The sequence below is a fragment of the Fringilla coelebs genome (genome assembly GCF_963513975.1).
Source record: "Fringilla coelebs genome assembly, chromosome: 13".
NCBI lineage: Eukaryota > Metazoa > Chordata > Aves > Passeriformes > Fringillidae > Fringilla > Fringilla coelebs.
This window is the reverse complement of record NC_140039.1, coordinates 9,853,602-9,875,600: the sequence shown is the minus strand read 5'-3', so window position 1 is coordinate 9,875,600 and position 21,999 is coordinate 9,853,602. Positions and strand designations below refer to the sequence as shown.

The 21,999-nt window shown below is 38.1% G+C and overlaps 1 protein-coding gene across 1 annotated transcript in view; it reads left to right on the top strand.

Moving 5' to 3' along the window:
• Positions 1-21,999, top strand: part of ERC2 (ELKS/RAB6-interacting/CAST family member 2) — a 402,854-nt gene that overhangs the window by 83,271 nt on the left and 297,584 nt on the right. The window contains exons 5-6 of the mRNA XM_084214527.1: positions 6,178-6,333; positions 9,526-9,693. Of these exons, the coding sequence (XP_084070653.1) occupies positions 6,178-6,333; positions 9,526-9,693 (324 nt within the window). The remainder of the gene's footprint in view (positions 1-6,177; positions 6,334-9,525; positions 9,694-21,999) is intronic.

Here is a 21,999-nt window from a genome sequence, read left to right as displayed (position 1 = left end):
CCTGATGCAAAGCTGCTTTTTGCCTCTGAGGCACGCAGTTCTTTCTGTCCCTATGAACACATGCCCCTTTGGGGTTGCCCCTGTCTAAAATAGGCCTAATATTAAAAAGGGACAAATCTAAGATGTTGAAATCCACATGATTAAACAGCAGTTTTCATTACAAGTTTCAGATTTGGAATGTTTTCAAGTAAATTTAAATTGTCTTAATCCAGACAGCATTTGTTTTGAAAAAAATGCGGAACATTTGTTTTGAATGATGAAGCATTGAAGGAATTGTTTCCCTACAATGTTGAGGGTAGAAGGAGGGAGAGGATTAGCTGTAATATGGCAGTCTCAGGCTATCCACTCCCCCACACAGAGACTCCAAACAGTTTGCATTTCTCTTCACCACACCCAGCCCCTTCCAGGCCCTCAACACTTTTTTGTCTGAGTGCCTTCCATGGCTCCCCCAGGCTCTGCCAGGATACAACTTTCCTTCCTTCATAAATCCTTGTATTCTCTCTGTGGTTTTCTTCTGTCCTTTGCCACTGTTGAATTCTTGCTGTCCCTTTTCCCAGTCTGTATTCCCTTTCATCCAATCAAGGACACCCATTTCTCCTACCTATCCTCCCTTGTGTTTATTTGTCTTGGACATCATCTGCACTACGTGTCCTGTCCTGTCCTGTCATCTTCTTCATTTCTCTCTAAAGCTTTGCAGATACTTGCTTATTCTTACAGCAATTGCATTTTCTGTATAACTGCTGTCTTGTTCACCAGTGTTTATCTCCTGTATATTCATGCAAAATAAAAAAAAGCAAACAAAAAAAGATGGAAAATTCACATCCTATGCCTTCACTCCTGTTTTTCTTGCTTTATTTATTCCTTTCCAGATATCTGTTGTCTTTTCAGATGCATTGCACAGGCTGTTCTTTCCTAACTTTCTGGTTTTGTTTCATGGACACATTTGCTTCCAGATGTCCCATGTCTTTTGTTCTAGTGCCTCTCACTGCACTCTTTACTCTGTTCTCTTTTCTGCAACTGACCTTATTCTCCAGAAGCCCTTTCTTCTTCTAGAAAGCAGAGTCACAAAACTGAGGGAGGGTAGGATGCTTCCTTCTCTCACATGCTCCTGTTATACCCTCAGACTAGTCTAGTTTTGTTGCAATGGTTGCTTTTGACTTTGTGACTGTGGATATGTATGATGAAACTGCAATTTCTTCCCTCATGCCTAAATCTTAGTCTGTTAAAGTATAAAATAAAATGGTACATGGAAATACTTTCCTTTATTTGCAATTGCACCTTGCATATTGTGTGCTGGCACATACAAAATGACTGATATATTTGAATGTATTCTGAATATCAGTGATATTCAAGGTTGATTAACACCTCTTAATATAGTAAAAAAACATTAAAAGGAAGCACCCTTTTAACTTGATTTTATGGTAAGTGCTCCTGAGCACATGAATCAGGTCAAAACTTGCTCGTCTCTCATGAGGCCCCACCTGGAGTGTTGCCTTCTGTTCTGGGCTCCACCGGACAAAAAAAGACACGGCCCTGTTGGAGCAAGTCCAGAGGAGAGCCGCAGCAATGATCAGAGGGCTGGAGCAGCTCTCCTGTGCAGACAGCCTGGCACAGTTGGGCTGTTCAGCCTGGGGAAGAGGAGGTTCCTCGGTGGCCTGGCAGCTTTTCAGTACTGGAAGGGGACATGTAACAAAGATGGGTAATGTGGCCCTTGCTGGGTTTCAGGGTGTCCCCAGCGGGCTGCAGCAGGGTCCAGATAACGGGGCCCTGCTGGGCACAGGCCTGCCTGTCCGAGTCCCCGAGCAGTTCTCAGCTGCAGGCAGCCTTAGCAAGCTGAAGTGATATCAGCTCTAGTGGTTCTCAGCTCATTGTGATTTCAGCTCTTAGCTGGCCAGGTGCCACAGGCAGGCAGACACAGGGAGAGAGAGGAGAAGCGCTGCGTGGGGTTCCACAGGAGCGTCTTTGTTGAATCTTCTACGAAGGTTCCCAGGGACAGCTCTTCTGCTGAGCTGGGCAAAAGCAGCTCTTTAAATAGGTTACAGGGGTTTTGGAAATTGTCCAATAGTAAGGGTCAAAGGAAAGTGAGCTATAGTCTTACAGAGAGATAAGCAAGGGTCCGAGAGCGGAAGAGAGGCCTTCTGAGGTCCAGCCATCATGAGTCAGCATTTCCTGTCTCAGGCTGCGGCCGCCAGGGAGCCCTTGCAGGCCCTGGGCCTGCTACAGATGGGGACAGACCTTTCAACAGGGCCTGTTGTGATAGGACAAGGAGCAATGGTTTTCAACTGAAATAGGATAAATTTAGATTGGACACATAAAGAAAAAGAATTTTATGATGAGTGTGGTGGAGCCCTGGCACAGGTTGCCCAAGCCCCATCCTGACCAGGCTGGATGGGGCTTGGAGCAATCTGGGATAGTGGAAGGTGTCCCTGCCCATGACAGGGGTTTGGGTTAGATGATCTTTAAATGCTGCTTCCAATCCAGCCATTACATGTTCCTAAGGTCTAATTCTATCATCACTAAAACAGTGATAGTACTTGAGAGAGAAAATCAGAAATTGCCTACAAATATGGCCTAGAACTCACCTTAAGGATAGGATATTGAAAAATATGTAGAGTCTAGCAACTATCAAGTCTTTATAAATGTAAGCTGTTAAGTAAATGAAAATATTTGTGGTTTACCTTACTTGCAGAAAGAGCCATCTTTATGTATTGATCCAGCTGTGATATTTCAGGTACGGGTTTGGTTCTAGAGAAGTGTGTGTGTGTGTTTGCAGTGCAATATACTCTATTGTTAAGATTGCATGAACTTTCACTTCCCTTATCTTCAAAGATAAACCTGAATATTCTCTGTATTAAATAGCCAAGGTAAAAATTCATACAGTAAGAGTAGTTGTGTATGGCCTGTTGACAGTCTGTGCACATAAGAGAGTTTAAATTAAAGCTTTATTAAATGTGAAGTTTCAAATGTTTCTTTCTGATTGCTTGTTGAATGCCCTACAAGCAAAATTTTGCAGATGTAATTTAAATTTATCATGTATCTGAAATGATGAGCAGTAGCATTTCCTTACTTTTCCTTTCAGAGTAAGACAGCCTGGAATGCTGTATTATGCAGGGTTGGACTTGATCCTTGTGGGTGCCTTCCAACTCAGAATATTCTGTGATTCTGTGGTTGTTTACAAATGTTTTCCCCTTTTCCTGCCCCTCAGTTTTAAGGAAATGTACTATGGGAGCCTTGTAAGGACTGATATCATTGATGAAACATCATTGTGGAAACTCACTTGTTAGACTTTTTCCATTGTGAAATATTGTTTTCTTCAGCATCAGGACACATACTACTTTTTTTCACATTCCAAAAGAGGTGGGTTTTTACTAGGTCCAGCCAGCAGAAACCTGAATAGCCCTAACCTCTCACAGAATATCTGCAACACTATTCTAATAAAGGAGATAAGGAAGAAGTATTGGTTACTGCTGGAAGGAGGGGATAGATTAGTGTGAGTGCCCTGATCTCTGTCACAAAGCCTGCTACATAATCTTATGTCTTTTAACAGATTTAGAGGGCCTGACTGAAAAAATCTGAACAAATGCTGTATTGTTTTAGAACTCAGAAGATGTTATTAGTACCATTTAATACTAAGCTGCTTCCTTAATATTGCAAAGGAATCTTTGTTGTGATTTAAGACAGACCTATGTAGTTTTTTAGCATGTTGCTAATGGGGATAAGTCTTAGAGGTTTGAAGGAAATATTGCATCTGTTCCCATTTCAGTTTCTGAAAGCTTGCTGGACCCTGGGCTCAACAAGACTGGTTGAAAGTTTTCCAGTTGAAATTTTCTCTGAGAAAATGCTGATTCAGCTGAATTAGGAGATTTTATGGGAATGTGTCAGAACTTTTGGCAAACGCAAAGCCAGCCCAGCTCCCTTGTGGCAGTACCACAGGGGGCTCTGGGCTCTCTGTTTTATCTTTGACCTATGAAGTTCTTCACTTTTCAGCAGTTGTCCAACCTCTAAGGTTTCCTGGGCAAGCCAGCATGCAGTAGGGAACAGTACCTTTGAGTTTCACAAAACTTGTGAAATTTCTGGCTTCTGTTTCAATAAAAAGCTAATGTAGAACTTGGTGACAATTTTTCAAGACACAGGAAAATAACTTTTACACATCTCTGATCATAGTATGCAAAGATTGATTAAAAATAAACTTTTCCTCAGAGATTTCAGTTTTATGAAGCAGAAGTACAGAAAATGCTTCCACAAGTTATTTTAGATATTTCTCATAAAGCTTAAATGTTATTCTGTGATGTATAAATCTTCTAAAGAGTGTAGTAGGCTGTGCTAAAATTCTTTCTGCCATATTATATTTGCAAACACGTAAAATACAAAGGCAGTACAAAAAAGCAGACTCTTATAGATTTAGCTGGGCAGATTTGATGAAGACTATTCCCAGATGTCATGTCACAGCAGGTCATGTAAGTATTAATATATTTCATTGCAAAATCATTCCAAAGTGTAGTGAAGCTTAGGTTTTGCTTTTATCTTCAAAAATAGGATGAAAATATTTCTGAAATGAAGTCTAATGGAGCAGGCTGAATTGTTTATAGTATCTGTGAGATCTACGATTATTTTTGTGTTAAGTCTGGAGATCTTTTAAATACTTCTGTATCTTTTCCTGCAGTATTTTGCTTTTTGTGCAGCTTCTTTAAATGATAAGATTCAATGAGAATTCTTGCCCTTTTTCATTCCATCTCAATACTTTACTTTCTGTTTTAGAATTGAAATTAATTTTAAAATTAATTTTTGTTGGAATAAGAAAACAATAAAAGAAAACTTCTCTCAGTTTGACATTTATTGTTGACTATAAAGATAAAAGCAAAAATGTTAGAGGAATGACAGTGGGCTATCTAAATGACATTGCTTAGTCCTTAGCTATCATTCTATATGGATTTGTAACAGTGGTTTTCAAAAATAGTCTGAGATTCTTTTTCACTTCAGTACCAAAAATTCAGATGATTTTTGGAACTTCATCCAGACTCCTCTGTATCTTAAAGTGCTACTTATGCCTAGCTTTGTTATGAAAGAAATTATTACAGGAGTTGGAGTTTTTGCTTGTTTTTAGGCAATCTAAAGAAAGCAACAGGAACAAAGTTGCAGTGATTCAAGCTTAGGTTGTCCCTGTTAAAGGATCAACTCCATTTGTATTTTTTTCCCAAATTAGCTTTCTAACTTAATAACCTGGTCTTAGTCAATCAGGCTGGTTTTAGTGTGGCTTTGAAAAAAAAGTTAAAATTTTATTTAAAAAATGTATATAATATTCATCTCAATGGTACAAGAACTTCACCCAATCTCTAATATTTTATGGGTGGTTGATCCTTTATGTTGAGGAACAGATTTCCTAACGAGTCATTCTGCAATGTTCTTTCAAACAGAAATTTGCGACAAGTTTGTGTAATCACTTTTGTAATCTTTCTAACTCTCACAAAAGGGACTTAGACAATTTCCAAATGGCTGGAAATAACAAAAAATTATCACTGTTTTTCAGTGTGGTGCTGGCACACATGGCAGCTGTTGCTGGGATGTAGAATTTCTTCATGGTTGTGGTTTTGTTTATCTTGTGACTCACAATAAAAAGTGCTAAATCCCCTCTTAGTGATGTGGCTGGATTAGTCAAGCAAAAATATCTGAGGACACAACCTTCCTCTCTCTTGAGAGCAGGCAGAACTCCAGAGAAAACGGGACCCTGAGCCTCAGGCTGAGCACACAATGGCTCTGCCTTTGCCCTGCAGAGACATGGGCTGGTCTTTCCAGGCTCAAATTGGTGTTTGAGGGCTTGGAAGAATAGCCAGGCCTTGGTGGTTACTAATGATAACAAGGTTTGTTATCATACATATGTGGAAAAATAGGGCATCTGCTTTTCTCCCTTCATCTCTGAGTAGGAATTAAGTGGAATTTTGACCAAAATGTATTCTCTACACACTGTGCCACTATGGTGAAAGAGATCTGGTCTGAATTCTGCATTTCTTTAAGCTAAAACTGATAGAATTTTTTCGGGTTTATGTGGATTCTCTATTTATACCATCTATTTTTTTTGCTGTCTCATTATTTGATATTCATTCAAGTACAGATATGCTTCTGTTACTCTTTAATATATGTCTCATATAATTTTCAATACTTTCTTTTTTTGTAACTTAGGATACAAAAATAGCTTCACTTGAGCGCAATATAAGAGATCTTGAAGATGAAATACAGATGTTAAAGACAAATGGAGTTCTGAATACAGAGGACCGAGAAGAAGAAATCAAACAAATAGAAGTTTACAAGAGTCACTCAAAGTTCATGAAAAATAAGGTAGGATCTATTTATAAAAGAGATTAAGACTGCTTAAATAATGAAAAGAAAAGTTTAATGTGACCATTTCCAATGCAAGAAGCTGCATTTCTCCTCTTGGTAAATCTCTACTATATAGTAATCAGTAGATGTGAAGGAGTAAAACATTTTGGATAAATGAAAACTACTTGATTTTAGCTTTTGATGTCATTTTGCAGTAAGGACTTTTGTTTCGTAGGTGATACCAAATTGTACTCTGCTTATATTTTCAAGACTTGTAGGGTCTGCTGTATGCAGGCACATGATTTGCATTGCTACTCCTTTGCCTTTTCTTAAGTCCTTCACTTCAAAAAGCAGTTGTCATTTGTTGCATCAGACCAAATCCTATGATGCATTAATCAGCATAGTTTCATTTAACAGAATTATTTATTTAAAGATTTAACCCATTGATTTTCATGTGCAAAATTCAGAAGAAAAGCTTGGATTTTTTCCTCTTTGTTTTCTGGTTACTCTGCATAATGTCACATAAGAATTTGGTGTGAAAAAACTAACAGATGAACACCCATTATGGTTTTCTGGAAATGGAAAATTAATGGGTTCTAAAGAACTGAAATTACGGGAGGTGACAGAATCGTAAATTGAGAAGGAAGAAAAAGGAATTAGGGTTTCAGGAAAGGAGGTGAAGCAAGATCATATTGGGCAATGTTGAAAAAGTGGTGACAGTCAAATTACACACATGAAATATGTGAGATAGTGGGAGGGTCGGGGTCAGAGGACAAACTTGGAGTTTTTTTGTGCTACAGGACTTACATCCAGACTTGTAGGTTATCTTCATTTTAGTCCTTATAAAGAATAAAAATCTATTCTGTCTGTATTATATGAGATCATGAGGTTTCATTGAATCATGACAGCTGGTCTTCCACATCACTTCAGATACAGCTAAAATGTTTGCATATCTGCTAGAGGCAACAATCTATTTAATGTCCTGTTCAATTAGTTTTTTTACACACTGAGATACTGCAGAACTTTAAAAAAGTGAATATACCCATGCCTGAGATTTCTTAATATAAGTTTTATAGGTTTTTATTGTAACTCTTTATTTTTGTGGCAGTTTTTAAAATGGAAATCTTAGTACTTTTCCACCCTGATAATTTATTTTAAAAAGACATCAGCGTATTTATTCAACAATCTTTGTGCATTTGGTTTGTGTTTTAACTCTTAATTTTTTTTGAGAGCTGTAACATTTTTAAACTCCTGACAATTTGTAGATATTGTAGCCAGAACTTTACACTAAACAGATTCTGTTTCTTAAACACAAAGAACACACCTGCAATGAAAGCAAAGCCTTTTGAATATTTTTTTTTTATTATTTCTCAGGGTGTGGGTTGTGTCATGGAGAGAAGGGGAAGAGTTTCTAGAAGAGATTAAGCATCTGTGATATTCACATGTATCTCATATAAAGCCTGTGATGTAATTCAGATTGGCTGCAGAGCCACGTTTTGTCTTTGTATCTTGCAGACAGATTTTCCCATTGTTCATTTTCTATCCATTTTCTCTTGGTTGCCATACTTGCTTACATGCTCTGGCAAGGGATGGAGGAAGGTGGTTTGCTTTCCAGAGAAAGCTTTCTCTAGCAGCTTTTAATTACATTCTTTCCTCATGTCTGGTTTTTGTATGATTCTTTTCTTATTTTGATATTTTCAGACTTTAAAGGTGAGGTTTTTTTAGTGCCAGGCAGATTCTTGATTCTCTACAGTAGCTTATGGGTGACTATCTGAGCACCTTAAGCAATGCTGCAAACATATTAGAAAAAGATTTATAAAAAGAAATAAGGAATAAATATATTAAGACATGCATATGGACTGTAGTTGGAAGAATCACTGCTTTTAAATTTAATTTTTAAATATGCACTTGCAATGTAAAACAAAATAGAGGCATTTTGACCAGCAGCGAATATTTCCAGTACCATAGAGCACTGAATTTGTGAAATGTTTTAGTATGTGGATCTTTGGAATGTGGTTGAGTAGGATCAACCTGTGGATCTGTGAATATTCTTTTTTTTTTCCCTGGGGATTTTTGAATCATCTTCCATCCACCACCTCTAGATTTCTTGCATCCCAAGTGTCTGTTGGGACATGGAAAAGAGCTCTTCATATAAAGGAAGGGATTTCTCCGAGTTATGCAGAGGTACTGAGGCATTTTATTTCAAATAATCCTCATGAGGTGATGCATCTGGATTCAGCTGGTGACCAGTGTTATACCACAGGAATTTAGGAGTAGTTATGTGCCAATTAATTCACCATCCTTTCACCTATACACATCATCCTGTATATAGTCCAGTGCTTTGCTCTGATTCATATATTCTAAATTCACCACAATTTTGTGTTCTTTGGCTATTCTTCTCATTTATCATTGTGGAAAGAGGAGAGTAATCACAATTCCATGACACTTACTGATGAACCTTAAATTCACTTAAATTCGGAAGCCCTGTCTTAGTATTGGGTTTCTGCTGTTTCCTCTGGGATAAGCTTTTATAATCTTGGAGCCCTTTCATTGTGTGGAATTTTGTATAATGTTTTCCCCAGACTTCTCTTAAGTTAGTCTTCTTGGCTTGGCTTTTCTACTACCTGAGAATTCCATGTGAACTGCCAGGGAGAAAAATAGGAGGTGGGGATGGTGGGCAGCAACAAATTTGCATGAAGAGGATAAGGTTAAAAGAGCATAAGGTTAAAAGTCCACTTTTCTGTTTTCCTATCCTAAGATGCTGGTTTTTCTTTATCAGACTCCTAAAAAATTCCTGATTCATTCTGGCCAGTGATAAGTCATGGGAATCATGCTGTTGGAAGGATTGAATTTATGCTTTTATGAACATTTTTTTTCCTGTGCATTTTTGCTGTCCTGCCAGACTTGCCACACATGGGATACATGCCTTTGAACTTAAGTGAGGTCCATGGTGAATTTATGGCCAAATCATCTTTAAGATTTTCCTTTTAACTTCTGCAACAACAGGGCATTTATTCTCAAGACAGAGTGCATTAAATTGCAAGAAACACAATTGAAGGTGTGAGTGTAAAAAGTCTGAACCTTAATTCTCTTCCAGAATTCACAGGTGTCTGATTTGTCATATCATGTTCATTCACACCTTTCAGATTTCCAGTGGAACGATGAATTGGAGACAAAATTAATGACCTAATTTTTTTTCCCCCACTGCAGATTGATCAACTGAAACAAGAACTCTCAAAGAAAGAATCAGAACTTCTTGCCTTACAAACTAAGCTTGAAACCCTTAGCAATCAGAATTCAGATTGCAAGCAACACATTGAAGTGCTTAAAGAGTCCCTTACTGCCAAAGAACAGAGAGCTGCCATACTTCAGACAGAGGTATTGTATTTCCTAATCATGAAATGCAATAGAAATATTGAGTTCATGGCCAGTATCAAGGTTCTGATGTGTTTGATTCAAGTCTGTGTGGCAGAAAAGTTGTTAAAGAATAATGAATAATCTAAAACAATTTAAATGCCAATGTATTTGGTGTATATATAATGTTGGTAGTACACCAGCTCTCATTCTAGAACTTTTTTTAAAGTGCTTATGATTGCCTCTTAAGAAAATGTTTGTGTCTAATTCTCATTGGCTTCAGTGGGGGGAGGTGGACCCTAATGACTTGATTTTTGTGATATCATGACCTGATTCCTCGTCTGTTAGGTGACTGAGTTTCTCTTTTGGTTGCTCTTGTTGATGCTCCCTTACTTCTGTGTATTTCTGTTCTGAAGGATGAAGCCATTGATGTCTTTTTAAGGGATCTGTTGAAAGGTGCATATTATTAATCTGTGGTTATTTTTTTGAAGTGCAGTCAACATTTATTTTAAATGTTTAAAACAGACCAGTGTATTAATTATGTATCTACAAAATCAGACCATAAAAATATGGAAAAAAATGGAATACCCATTTGAGATAGTTGTCACTTTTAAGGGAATATGTAAACCCAGTGTTTAAATGTCCATTAACTGTTTTCCTGGTGTTTTAAAAAACTTCATAGGCTTGGAGCACACAATACTGATTAAATTTCTTGCTATTAAAACTTCATTATTTTATTTTTAATGTGTTTGTTTCTTTCAGGAAACAAATACCTGTGGAATTTAGTCATACAGAGCAAATAGTTTCTATTCAGAGAAGTATATTATTTAGGGTATACAGGAATCTTATAGAATGTTTCAAATGTCTGGCTAGCAAAACTCTAGGAAAAAAAATGCTTAAACTCATCCTTCTTGTGGAAACAGGAAGTAAATATTTCTAAGATTCTGATTATCCCTTTTTGCTGTATGCTTTGCATGCTAAGAAGGTGAAATTGAAATTTGGCATTTCCAGCTTGTGCTTTATGGGCCAACCATCACATGTGTATAATACAAAGTAATCAGAACGAGGGTAAAGGTTCCAGCAATTTCAATGATCTCAGTCTAGCATTTGAGTAGGAAAGATTGTGTATTTTAAATCCTGGGCTTTGCAAATCTGTTTTGCAAGGTTTGTATGACCTGTCATACTGCTGAGGATGGTGATGAATTCCATTGGTTCTCCACTGATTTGACTTCCTAATCCCTTACCACACTGCATTCAGTGTGTCACAACCTGGCTGGCTGATAGGCAGTGGTACAAAAACTGAATTACAGTGTTCTGGATGAGGGGCTGCTGGGATTCTGCAATGCTGGTGGAGGAACAATTGGCTTCTGACAAGAATCTAATGCCTCTTCTCAGTTTCTGCACAAGACTGTTGAGCTTGAACATTTTACTTGATCAGGCCTAGACTGTGCTGTGGTAACAATCCCACAGTTCTTCTAGACCTGCCTGGATCTCTGGGAACTGGGAAAAGATTTGTGCTTGCTTTGAGCAACTGTATCATCCATCTCCAGTCCTCAGATCTTATCTAAAGAGAGGGCAGTGGCTTCCAGCAGTAGATGGGAGAGCAGCTGCAGGGAGATGTGGGACAAATGGCAGCCCTCCAGCAGGTGGAAGTCATTAGGGAAGAAATTTTGTACTGTACAAACTATTGTTGTTGGTCATTCTCAGATGAGGAAAGCTAATAACATTTTGGCCTGCATTAAGCCACACCCCTTTCTTCTTGTGTGTCTACACTGTCTATTTGTAGAACAGTTTTTGTACAATCTTGTGTCCTTAAACATATTCATAACTTGCCTTGAAGTGCTTCTTTCTGGAGGTGAAAGTAACCACCAAAAGGCAGTTCTAATCCTGTGCTGAGTAAGGTGTTCAGAGTTGCAGCGTCAACTTCCTGCCTAAATAGGATTACTTACTTTGTAATCACCTTGTTGTAATTAAATTAGCATAGTAAATCCTGTAATAAAAGAAGCCCTCCACAGGCTCTCAGTTATTTCATAAGAAGCCTTTTATTATTATTTAGCTTAATGGTACTCTGCAGGTTATCTTCGTATTTTGCTGAAGCAGCTGTGTATGATGCAATGGGATGTGATTCACAGAATCATGTCATGGTTGAAGGGAAGGGAGCTCTGGAGCTCATCTGGCCCAACCTCCCCTGCTTGAGCAGGGCCACCTAGAGCCAGATGTCCAGGACCATATCCAGATGTCCAGGACCATATCCAGATGTCTCTTGATATTCATCTCAAGGTATGAGACTCTACAACCTCTTTGGGCCGCATGGGTCAGTGTGAGTGTTTCCAATGTTCAGAGGGAAACCCCTGGGCTTCAGTTTGTGCCCATTGCATCTTCTCCTCTCACTGGGCACCACTGAAGAGTCTGGCTCCATCTTTAGATCAGCCTTCCTTCAGATACTTGTACACAGTGATAAGATGCCTCATTCACTTTTCTAGGCTAAACAGCTCAGCTCTCTCATGCTTTTGTCATATGAGAGATGCTCCAATGCTTTTATAAAGCCCTTAATTAATCCTTTAGTTTCCTTATGGCCTTTCACAGGGCTGTCTTCAGTATGCCCAGAGCTGGATTTGATATCTCAAATGCTATGGCCTTAGCAGTGACTGATAGAGGAGAAGGATCACCTCCCTAAACCCCTAATGAGCCCAGGATGCTGTTAGTGTGTCCCTGCAGGGCCCCATTGCTGGTGTTCACCATCATGACCACCAGGACCCAGAGGTTCTTTTCAGCAAAGCTGCTTTCCAGCTGAGTGAACTCCAGCACGTGTGGGTACTTGGCATTGTTTGTCTCCTGGTTCAGGACTTTACCTTTCCTTTCCCTAAACTCCATGAGGTTCATGTCAGCACATTTCTCCAGCTTGTCAAAATCCCTCTGAACAGCAGCATGACCCTCTGGTGTATCAGTTGCCCTTTCCATGCTTTTTCCACCAGCACACTTGCTAAGGCTGTACCCTACCCCATTGCCCAGATCATGAATGAAGTCATGGAACAGGACTGGATGCAGTATTAACCCCTAGGATGCACTGCTGGTTCTGCTGGGGTGTCCTGATTCCACTTGATAGCCAGCCCTCCATCTTACCCGCATGATTCTTACAAGCCAGGTCTGGTAGGGCATGGAGCTTAGAAGTAACATGTTGTTCTAACAGTTTTTTTTTTAGTTCATGTATCCCTGGAAGTTAATTGGTTTCACTCTATTTGGTGGCAAATTCTACCAGTGTTTGTTATTCAGTAGAATGGATTTTTTTTTGGGTATAATTTCATGTTTGGAATTTTAATGATGTCTTAGCAAAATTAGGTCAGAAAAATATTACTGCTTTAAAAGTGTAGTTTAAATTTGAGCCCTAGCTTGCACAGTTGGTTTCAACAGTAAGAAATGTAGTGTAGGCAGAGTTATGATGATCTTCATCCTGAAGAATACTGACTACTATTGAGGCATGACTAGCAGATTTAGTTGGTTGACGCAGGTTATATCAAGTCATCAGAAATAAGAGGACACTTTAATTTTTTCAATGAGTTTTTGATCAGGTTTCAGGTGCAATGGCACTTTGGGACATAATGCGAAAGAAGTTAAAACCATTGGTAAACAAGCCTAGAATCTAAACAAAATGTTCTTTTTGAGCCGTGTTACTGTTGTCCCAGTGATGTCAGTGTTTTATTTTGATTTCAATATGTTTAGTTGACTTAAAAAGCTATCGCTGGAAATTTTTTTTGACAGCTGAAACAAAAAGAAATAAACCCCATACAGCAGTAACTATCACGGTGGCCAGAGTTGGGAGGTCTGAAAATAGTTTGCTGCCAGTAGGAAAGATGTTTGGAAGCAGTCCTTAGAAGGTTCACCACCTCTGCTATGTGCATTTCATTTTGTTCCATTTTTAAGGTCATATATGATAATAGTGCCAAACTATGCAAAATTTTCCTACTCTAATGTATATACCCTTTGTTTTGATTATCTCTTTATTAATGATGTGAAAACCTTGAGGTCAGATGAAAATGAGCCAATGTAAGGCTAGTCCAGCCACAGAAAACTGAAAATGTCCCTGTGCTCCACAGAGAACTGTTAGAAGGAAGAATACCACACTTGATGAGGTTTTCCCTGCTGTGTGAAAAAGCTGTTAAAAGATGTTAATTTTTAAATGAAGCCATGTAGTGTTACTGTAGATGGAAAGAAGTTAAAGAGTGAATAATCCATTTCAATTATTTTAAGCGATTAAACACAGCCATTTGCATGCTTTAAGAAGTGGTAGACAGTAGAGCTTGATTCTTTTTTGTGCATATTTGCAGTGACTGATGCTTAACTACTGCACTTACCATCAGGAAAAAAACTTATTATAAATTGATGCAAATAAATTCAACTCAGCTGGGTAGCTCAGTGGAGAAAAACATTCATTTCATAAGCATTTCTGACACAAACATACTTTAGCACTTAGTGTATCATTGCTTTAGATAACACACCTGCAACCTGGCAGGTGTGCCGTTTGAAAGTTAATGAACTGTGAAATAAGTAAATGTCTACAAAGAAGTTTTGTGAATTGTGAGCATAGTCCTGTCAATGTAGGAAATGGATTAGAAAAATAGGTTAAGTCTGTACTGTAACTGAATAACTGATGTGTTCAGCATACACATTAATATAGAAAACCTAATAAAAATTGAGAGGAAGGGTGATTATAGAAGTTATTTATTGCAATCTTCTTTTTTTGTTTAAACAAATCTGTTTATAAAGAAGGGTTGTGAAATGATTGACTTCTTGGCAGTTCTTAGTTTGCATAAAGAGCAAATAAAAGCAGACAGCACAAAGTACTTGGAACAAGACTAAAAAACCTTTATTTTTCTTTCTATTACAATGTTGATATTTGATATTTCTTGAAATGTAAATCTGCTTTTAATTTTACAACAATAATGGTATAACTACGGTTATTTCACTCTCACATTTTTGTTTTTCTCAGTTAGAGTTTTACTTTGAAATTGTGTTTTTCTATTGTTTTGTGATTTTTTTTTGTTTCAAATCAGGCTGGGCCAGATCTTTCAGTGTGGTCTCTTTGCTGTGCTGCCAGGGCATTGTTCTGGTGGATGGGCTGTGCGTGCGAAGGGAGGATCACCCGTGGCACAAAGCACTGTTCTGGACACCAGGCTACCATTTACGCTCTGTCACTCTGCAGCTGTCCACTGCTCTCTTGACAAACGGTTCCACATTTCAAGTGCAGCTTGGTCTCAGGTGGAATGTGCCAGACATTTCAGTTTTTGCACAGCAATCAGATTTTGTACGCCCTATGACTGTTCAGAGAGGAGAGAGGAGTGTAGTGGCAGAGCAGTAAATTCAGAGTTAAGCTGAAAGAACACACAGGTTAGCAAAATGCTGTGTCTAAACAGAAGTAAACTGTGAAGCAATCTGGGAGACTTTTTGTTTTTTATTTATTTCAAGACTGTTCAGAGGCACATCTAATGTGCTGGTCTGATTTCCAGATCTCTGTGCTTGGTGTTGGACGCTGTGCTTGTGACCTCCTAAGACCCATTCCAGTGGCTTTATGGTATCACAAATGAAGCTCTCTCAAATACCTGATACATCTTATACACACAACCCATCCCCTTGACTGAATCTATTCTTCATTATTGCTTTGAATAGTCTTTCTTTCTTTGTTATGGGGACACCATTATTTTAATTTCAAAGAAATTGAAACAGAATTGTCTGTGAGCAAGGTGGCTGAAAAAGTAGAGAGTTCCATTTGCAGGGCCTGTAGAAAGTAGTGCCCAGAGGCAGGAAAACAAAGAGAAAATGGGAAAGTAGAAAGAATGGCCTGTGTATTTGGTGTGTAAAGAATTCATGCAACTCATTTGGCACAAATAGTTTGATGACTGTTAGATTTATCTTGCTGTCAAAACACTTCTCATTTTCATCAATTTTATTGAATTAAAGTGAAAATTAAAGTGTAGTTCCCTCCTGCCCACCACCCCAGTTCTTATTTTTATAGAAAATCACCTTGTTGCCATTGAAAACAGTATTTGGTTAGACAGCTTTAATGGGCTTTTATAACCGAGCAAAATTTACTCTGATAAGTCACTAGTGGATGGAAATGATTAGAAAAATATTAGTACTCTTAGCAACTAATTTAAATGCTTTGCTCTAACTGGAGATATTTGAAGAGGAACTTGGGTAGGATTGCTTCAAAAATGATTCTTTGCATACCCTAACTATTGGTTAAATTGCGATTGATCTAAAGGGGCCTAGTTATGATCCTGGTGTAGTGGCACCATATACAAGAAATGCAAAGAAAAATAAACTTCAAAACAGCATTTAAATTTCACCAGGTAGATTAAAACCTAAGGGGAACACAAAAATGTTGTAATTAGCAGAATAACTGGTAGATATAACAATAAACAGTCAGCAACAGTTAATGATTTGCACTTATTGCTACAGCGATGAAGTGCATGGAGTAGTTATTGAAATAGTTTTGCATAATTTTTGGGTTTTCTGCTTAAGAGATGACTGGGAGAAAAGGCTAGGGCCACTTAGACTTCTTAAATTTGTTATTTCCTTTTTCAGAATGTCCTCTTCCTAACACAGGTAAGAGTCCTTAACTCAATTGCTCTTAACCCAAACACTCAAAGTGTAGAAGGCGTAAAGATGGATTCTCAGCCTTCTTCTGTCTCTGCTGAGGCAAAAAACACCCATGCTTACAACAGAAGCAGAGTTTAAAATAGGAGTATGGTCCATTTTGAATGAAAAAGCTTCTGCAGCTGTGCTCATCCAGAAATCTTTAGAGATGCTTATACTGACAGTAGACCTTCTATGGCTTTTTGATTATTTTCTTGGTAGGATTCTGAATAATATTTTCCTTTCTGGCTATGTGATGTGGGTTGTTTGTTTTCTTCCTTTTCCCTTTAATTTTTAGAAGGACAGAATTTTCTAGTTCTTGGTATCACAGTGGACAATGAAAGTATAAGGATCTGAGCTGCTGAAAGATTAGTGGTTTCAGAAGTAACCTGGTAATATTTAGACAAGTGTTCGCATAAGATCAGCTCAGGCAAACAGAACTACACTTCATGTCCCAAGTGATAGCATGATATAATTACATAATATTTTACATTTCTCCAGTACTTTCCACACTTAAAATCAAGTAATGCGGTCTGTGAAAATCTTTGAAAGATTTGTCATTGTTTTAGGTAAAAAGTATTTGCAAGGAAATGACATTTTTGTAAAGCATTAAGAATAAATCAATAGAAGAAAAAGAGGCACTCTACTAAATGAGTAGTAAATAAGTGAAAAAAAAGCATGAAATTGTGTGTGTGTGGGGGGGGGGGGTTGTAGAAGATGCTGTTATGTAAGAACACTGGGACAGGAACATCTCTGCTCATGTATAGAGCTGCTTAAACATTGTCTGAACCAGTAGAGTTCAGCTACAGTTTGTGTTAGAAATGTGTCTAAGTATTGTAAAACTAAGACCTAACTAGATAAAATCTGGGGTTTACAGGTCAAGTATTTAAGAGTTTTGAAAACATTGGTACTTGTGTCAAGTTGGATTGAGAAGTAGATCAGAAGATGGAATAAAATGGATAAGGATGCTTTGATTTGTGTTATTGAAGTGTTCATCTGGCTGCCTGTTTTAACATAAGAAGTCAGACTGTATTTTTAGAGGCAAATCTTAATTCACACTTTTTTTAATGTGTGGTGTTGGTCCCTGCTCTCCCCCGTTGAGTAAAAATAGGGCTTGTGAACCACTATTGCCTTTGCTCAATCCCCTTTTTTTCTGCCTTTCAGTGGAAGTAAGTTTGATGCAAGCAAGGTGCATGTCAGATGTTGTTAGCAGGGCTGGCTGGAAATAGGCTGGAGTAATTCTGCAAGTATTGCTTTATGAGGACTCATTTCATTCTCATGTCCTTTTACTTTTGTTTTTCAAATTCTTCCTCAGGTCAAACAAGCATAACAGCTGTTTCTTATCTATAAAGACTGCTTTCTTCCAGCTGCCCTGTGCTGTGAGATCAGGCACAAGATCAGTACAGGATGGGAAAGATGAGGAGTGTGTAAATAAAAACAGTTCAGGCTCACATTCACTGCATGTTTGTTTTTCCCTTTCAACTGTTTAAACTGTTGAAGTTCCAAGAAAATACTTAAAATACTTTCCATTAGTTAATTACTTTTATGCTGTATCACTTACTCATTGTTCTGAATGTTGTTGGAACAGCACTAATTTGGATTCTGGAAAAGATTATAGTATTTATAAATGCTGTAGAGTTTTCTTATAATCCCTAAATGAAATTAAGATCAGTATCTATTATATCTGCCTATTTCTATAGATTCCTAATCTTTTGCATAAATATTTTTCTGTTTTCCAAATATAGGTACTGTTTGTGGTTGAAATTAAAGCATTTTTGTAGCAAGACCAGAGAAAGTGACCTTCTATTCCAAAATATTTAGTGTTTTTCAGTAGTAAATTTGGAGGAACATTGTCATTGAAATGCTCTGCATGGAGGACACAAATTTTGTCTTAAAACTTAGGAGAAATAATAAAATAAGAAAATTTTCAGTAGCAATTACTACCAACAGCAACAGGAATTGCTAAGATTCTTTTTTCTTTGTTTTCTACAAGAATTGTTCATGATGCCTGTGTGCCATATCCAGTGTAACAGAAGTAATTCTTTGGTCTGGGGCTTGCATGGAAGATGGATTACTGCTGGAAAGATTTGTACTGAAGGCTCATCTTTCACCTTTAAATTTAGATAAATAGCAAAACCATGTACAAATAAGTAGAGTCCTTACTGGGCAAGGCAGGGAACTGTAGAGAAAGGTGTGCTCAGTTTATTTGAGCTACAGAGTGCACTTCACTGATCTTTTACATGTTGTGGAACTCTCAAACATAACATAGTGCACAGTTGTTAAGGGACTCCCTGCTACACTGAATTTCAAACAGAACATGTATTTTTGTGTCATGGTTCCACATTCTTTTCTGTCTTTGAATATCTATAGCTAAATTTCTCTGCTTTATGTCAGGAGTAATAAGGTTCCCGAGATGAGAATGTGTGGGAATAAAAGATGGAAATCTTAATTCTCCTCAATACCTAGTCAGTCCCACATTATTTGAGTTAAAATAAAGTAATCTTTTCTTTTACTATTGATTTAATTTTTTAGTCAAGTTTAAATTTCGTTTCTCTTTCAGCCCAAAGAATTCCATTTTCTTGCTTAATAGGCACAGGTAATTACTGAGATATTGCATTTTGGAGCTGTTTAATCTTTCTGCATATGTGATATAAGAGAAAATTGGTTTCTACTTACTAAATAATATGTTTGTATTTGTTTTAGGCTAGTTTTATCTTCCCTTGACTCAGGTGCTGGTTGACCTTTCAATAGAAGCATTGGTTTGTTCCTTGTTTATTTTGAAATGTTGCCAGAAATTGGGGCAAAGGGGAGGAGGGGAAGACACATTCCCTTTATTTTATCCCATTTTAGGATTTTATGCATGATTTCATAACATTGTGGTAAATACAATAGTACATATTTAATACAGCTTGGAGGTTTATGTTTGCAACAGACTGGAAACAATTGACAGTACTTTTCTTAAGCATAACCAAAAACATAATGAAGTTTATCCAGCCAAGTGTCAGGCCAAAAATAAAGACAGGCACATGTGTAGTCAACCTGCCCTCCATTCCTAGGAAAAGTGCCATTGGACCAAATAAACTCATTTTAAATCAGGCAGGAAATCTTTGCCAGACTTGACCTAGACCCGTGTGCATTGGTGGCTTGTGGCTGTGCCCAGCCCTGCAGCTGAGTTAGCTTCTGAGCCAAACACAAGTCCAGGCCTCTCTGCACTGAGGTACCAGTGGCCTCTGTTACCTTTTTCTCTTCCAGGGTGATTTTGTGTGCCAGCAGTCTGGCAGCAGGCTCCACTCTACTTTGTGTCATCTTCTGTCATAAAGTTTGAAGTGTGCTGTCACATACCTAGTGAGAGGGTAAGCTTAAATGATGTATGCTTTTCCTGGACAAAGAATGCTTTCAGGAATTGTTAAAAATAGAGGAGACTATTTTGCTACCACGCATTTTTATAAATGATCAATTTTGTATAATCAAAGTATTGAAGAAGTATTGAAGAAGTATTTGTACTTCTGTAATTATGAAGCTAAATGAAAATGAGTGACACGGGGGGGTGGGAGCAGGCACAAATGTCTGGGAGGAACAGGGAGACTCTGAGGACTCTGTGTGCCCATGGGGAAGTCCTCAGGGAGGACTGGCCTGTGGGTGCTTCACAGGGTGATGTCAGGCCTGGTTAGAGGTTGTCTAGCCCAAGCTTCTGATCTAAGTAGGTTTTAGATACTGCAGGTTGCTCAGGATGGCATCCAGCCAAGTTTTGGCTACCTCAGGGAAGGATTTTCCATGACCTATTTAGACACCTGCTTCAGTAGTTGACCAAGCTTATGGTAAAAAAACAAAACAAAAACCAAACCAAAAATATGTTTTCCCTATGTCAAGGTGGAATTTCCATGTTCCACTTGTCTCATCCCTGCCTAGTGCTCCCTTGAGAAGAGTCTGGCCCTGCCTTCTCATGTCCTTCCACTCAGTAATGATTGAAGACAGCACTGAGATCTTGCTGTGGCTTTTTTGTCAGGGTGCACAGACTGGTGCTCAGCCTCTGCAGATACATTCTGTGTGTCAGTTCCCAACCATCCTGGTGGGGCCTTCAGCTGGAGATACACCAAGTCTAAGCTGAGCTCTGAGTGTGTTCCAGAGACTGGCTCCACATCCCCAAGGCATGTGCTGCCTGTTCAGTTAGCTGGCTTTGTTTCCTGCTGGCTTAGCTATTGTTGTGAAGCGTTTTGTGTTTTGATGCATAACCAAAAGAAGCATTTCTAGAACACGAGTTTGGAGTGGCAATGTGTTATTAATTCCAATAGTTATTATTAGTCATACATAAGTCCAAGAACTATTATCCACTTACTGTTCTAAGATAAACAGTTTGATGAAAAGCTTATCGTAATACTTGATGTGGTATTTAACAGTTCAGTGTATTAAAAAAAACCCCAACATAGTAGTCTATCAAGAAAAAAACACCCTTTCCTTCCCAACAAAAATCCTTTAGACAACTGTAGGACAAATATAATTGGGAAATTATCTTTCTCCACAAAGATAGATGTAGTTTTTATGATTTGAAGATGAGGGTATGTTTTTCAAGCCCTGTCTTGGTCAGTTGCAGGATTACTGGAAAATGAATTTTCTTGATGTTGTTGTATTTTCCTTGTTTGCTTCTGTTGGAACAGTGAGCAAATGGTTTTGGTGAGCCACTTCTCAAAAAGAACATGCAAAGAAGCTGTGACAGCCGTTTATGTCAATCTGATAGCACCAGCTGTCACTTGGTTTCACCTCTTCCTGAAGGAGAAAGAGTTCCAGGGCAGGCTGATGTGATTCTCTGCTTCCATCTCCAGATACTGCCCTGAACCCCATAATCATCTCAAAGAGAACAGGAGCAAGGACATGGCATACTTTGGAGTTCAGGGCCTCTCTTTATTTATTTCATTTTTTTTTGAGCTGCCTGAAAAGTGTCTGCAGTCACATGCATGTGGGGGTTGGCCAAACGGGTAAGAATCAATCACAGATTTCAGATCTGTAATGTTGGATTTTGCCCATCTAGGAATGAGTTCTTGCATGGTTGTTATAGTTTCATAGGTTTAAAATGTAGTGGCAATAGTGCAAAATTTAAAAATATAAACTATCATCATTTAAAATGTCAAATGGAGCAGCTGAGAGAGAACTCAGGATGGCAGCTGTGATGTGCCATATTGATAAATCAAAAAATAAATTCAAAACATATGATCTCAGTAATGTGATCCAGATTATGTTTTAGAGGGTAACAGTTGTGCATTCTCAGTGCTAGAAGTTTACTTTGCCTTTGACCCGGTGCCTTGATGTGCACTAAAGGTACAGTGGTGCAGTGGGATGAGTCATATTTGTGCTCAAGTGGTACTAACAATTGAAGTTTGTATTCAAATGAAACACAGAAGTTTGATTTGTAGTGTAAAACAATACATATGCTTATTCCATAAGAATTGTATTTTCTTTGTTGCATAAGATGCAGAGGGGATTTTAAGGTATCAAAATTTGAGTGTGGGGGAGGTATTTGCTGTGGTAAAGTCTTTGAGTGAGTGTGAGAGCATTTTTACACAAGCGATGAGAACCTCCTGGACATGATTGACTTAAATTAGCTTGATTGGTTTTTATCAATTGCAGCTGCTCTATTTAGCATAAAAATGCAAAACATCCAAAAATCATTTGCCTTGGAGTGTAGTAGAAAGATGGTTTTAG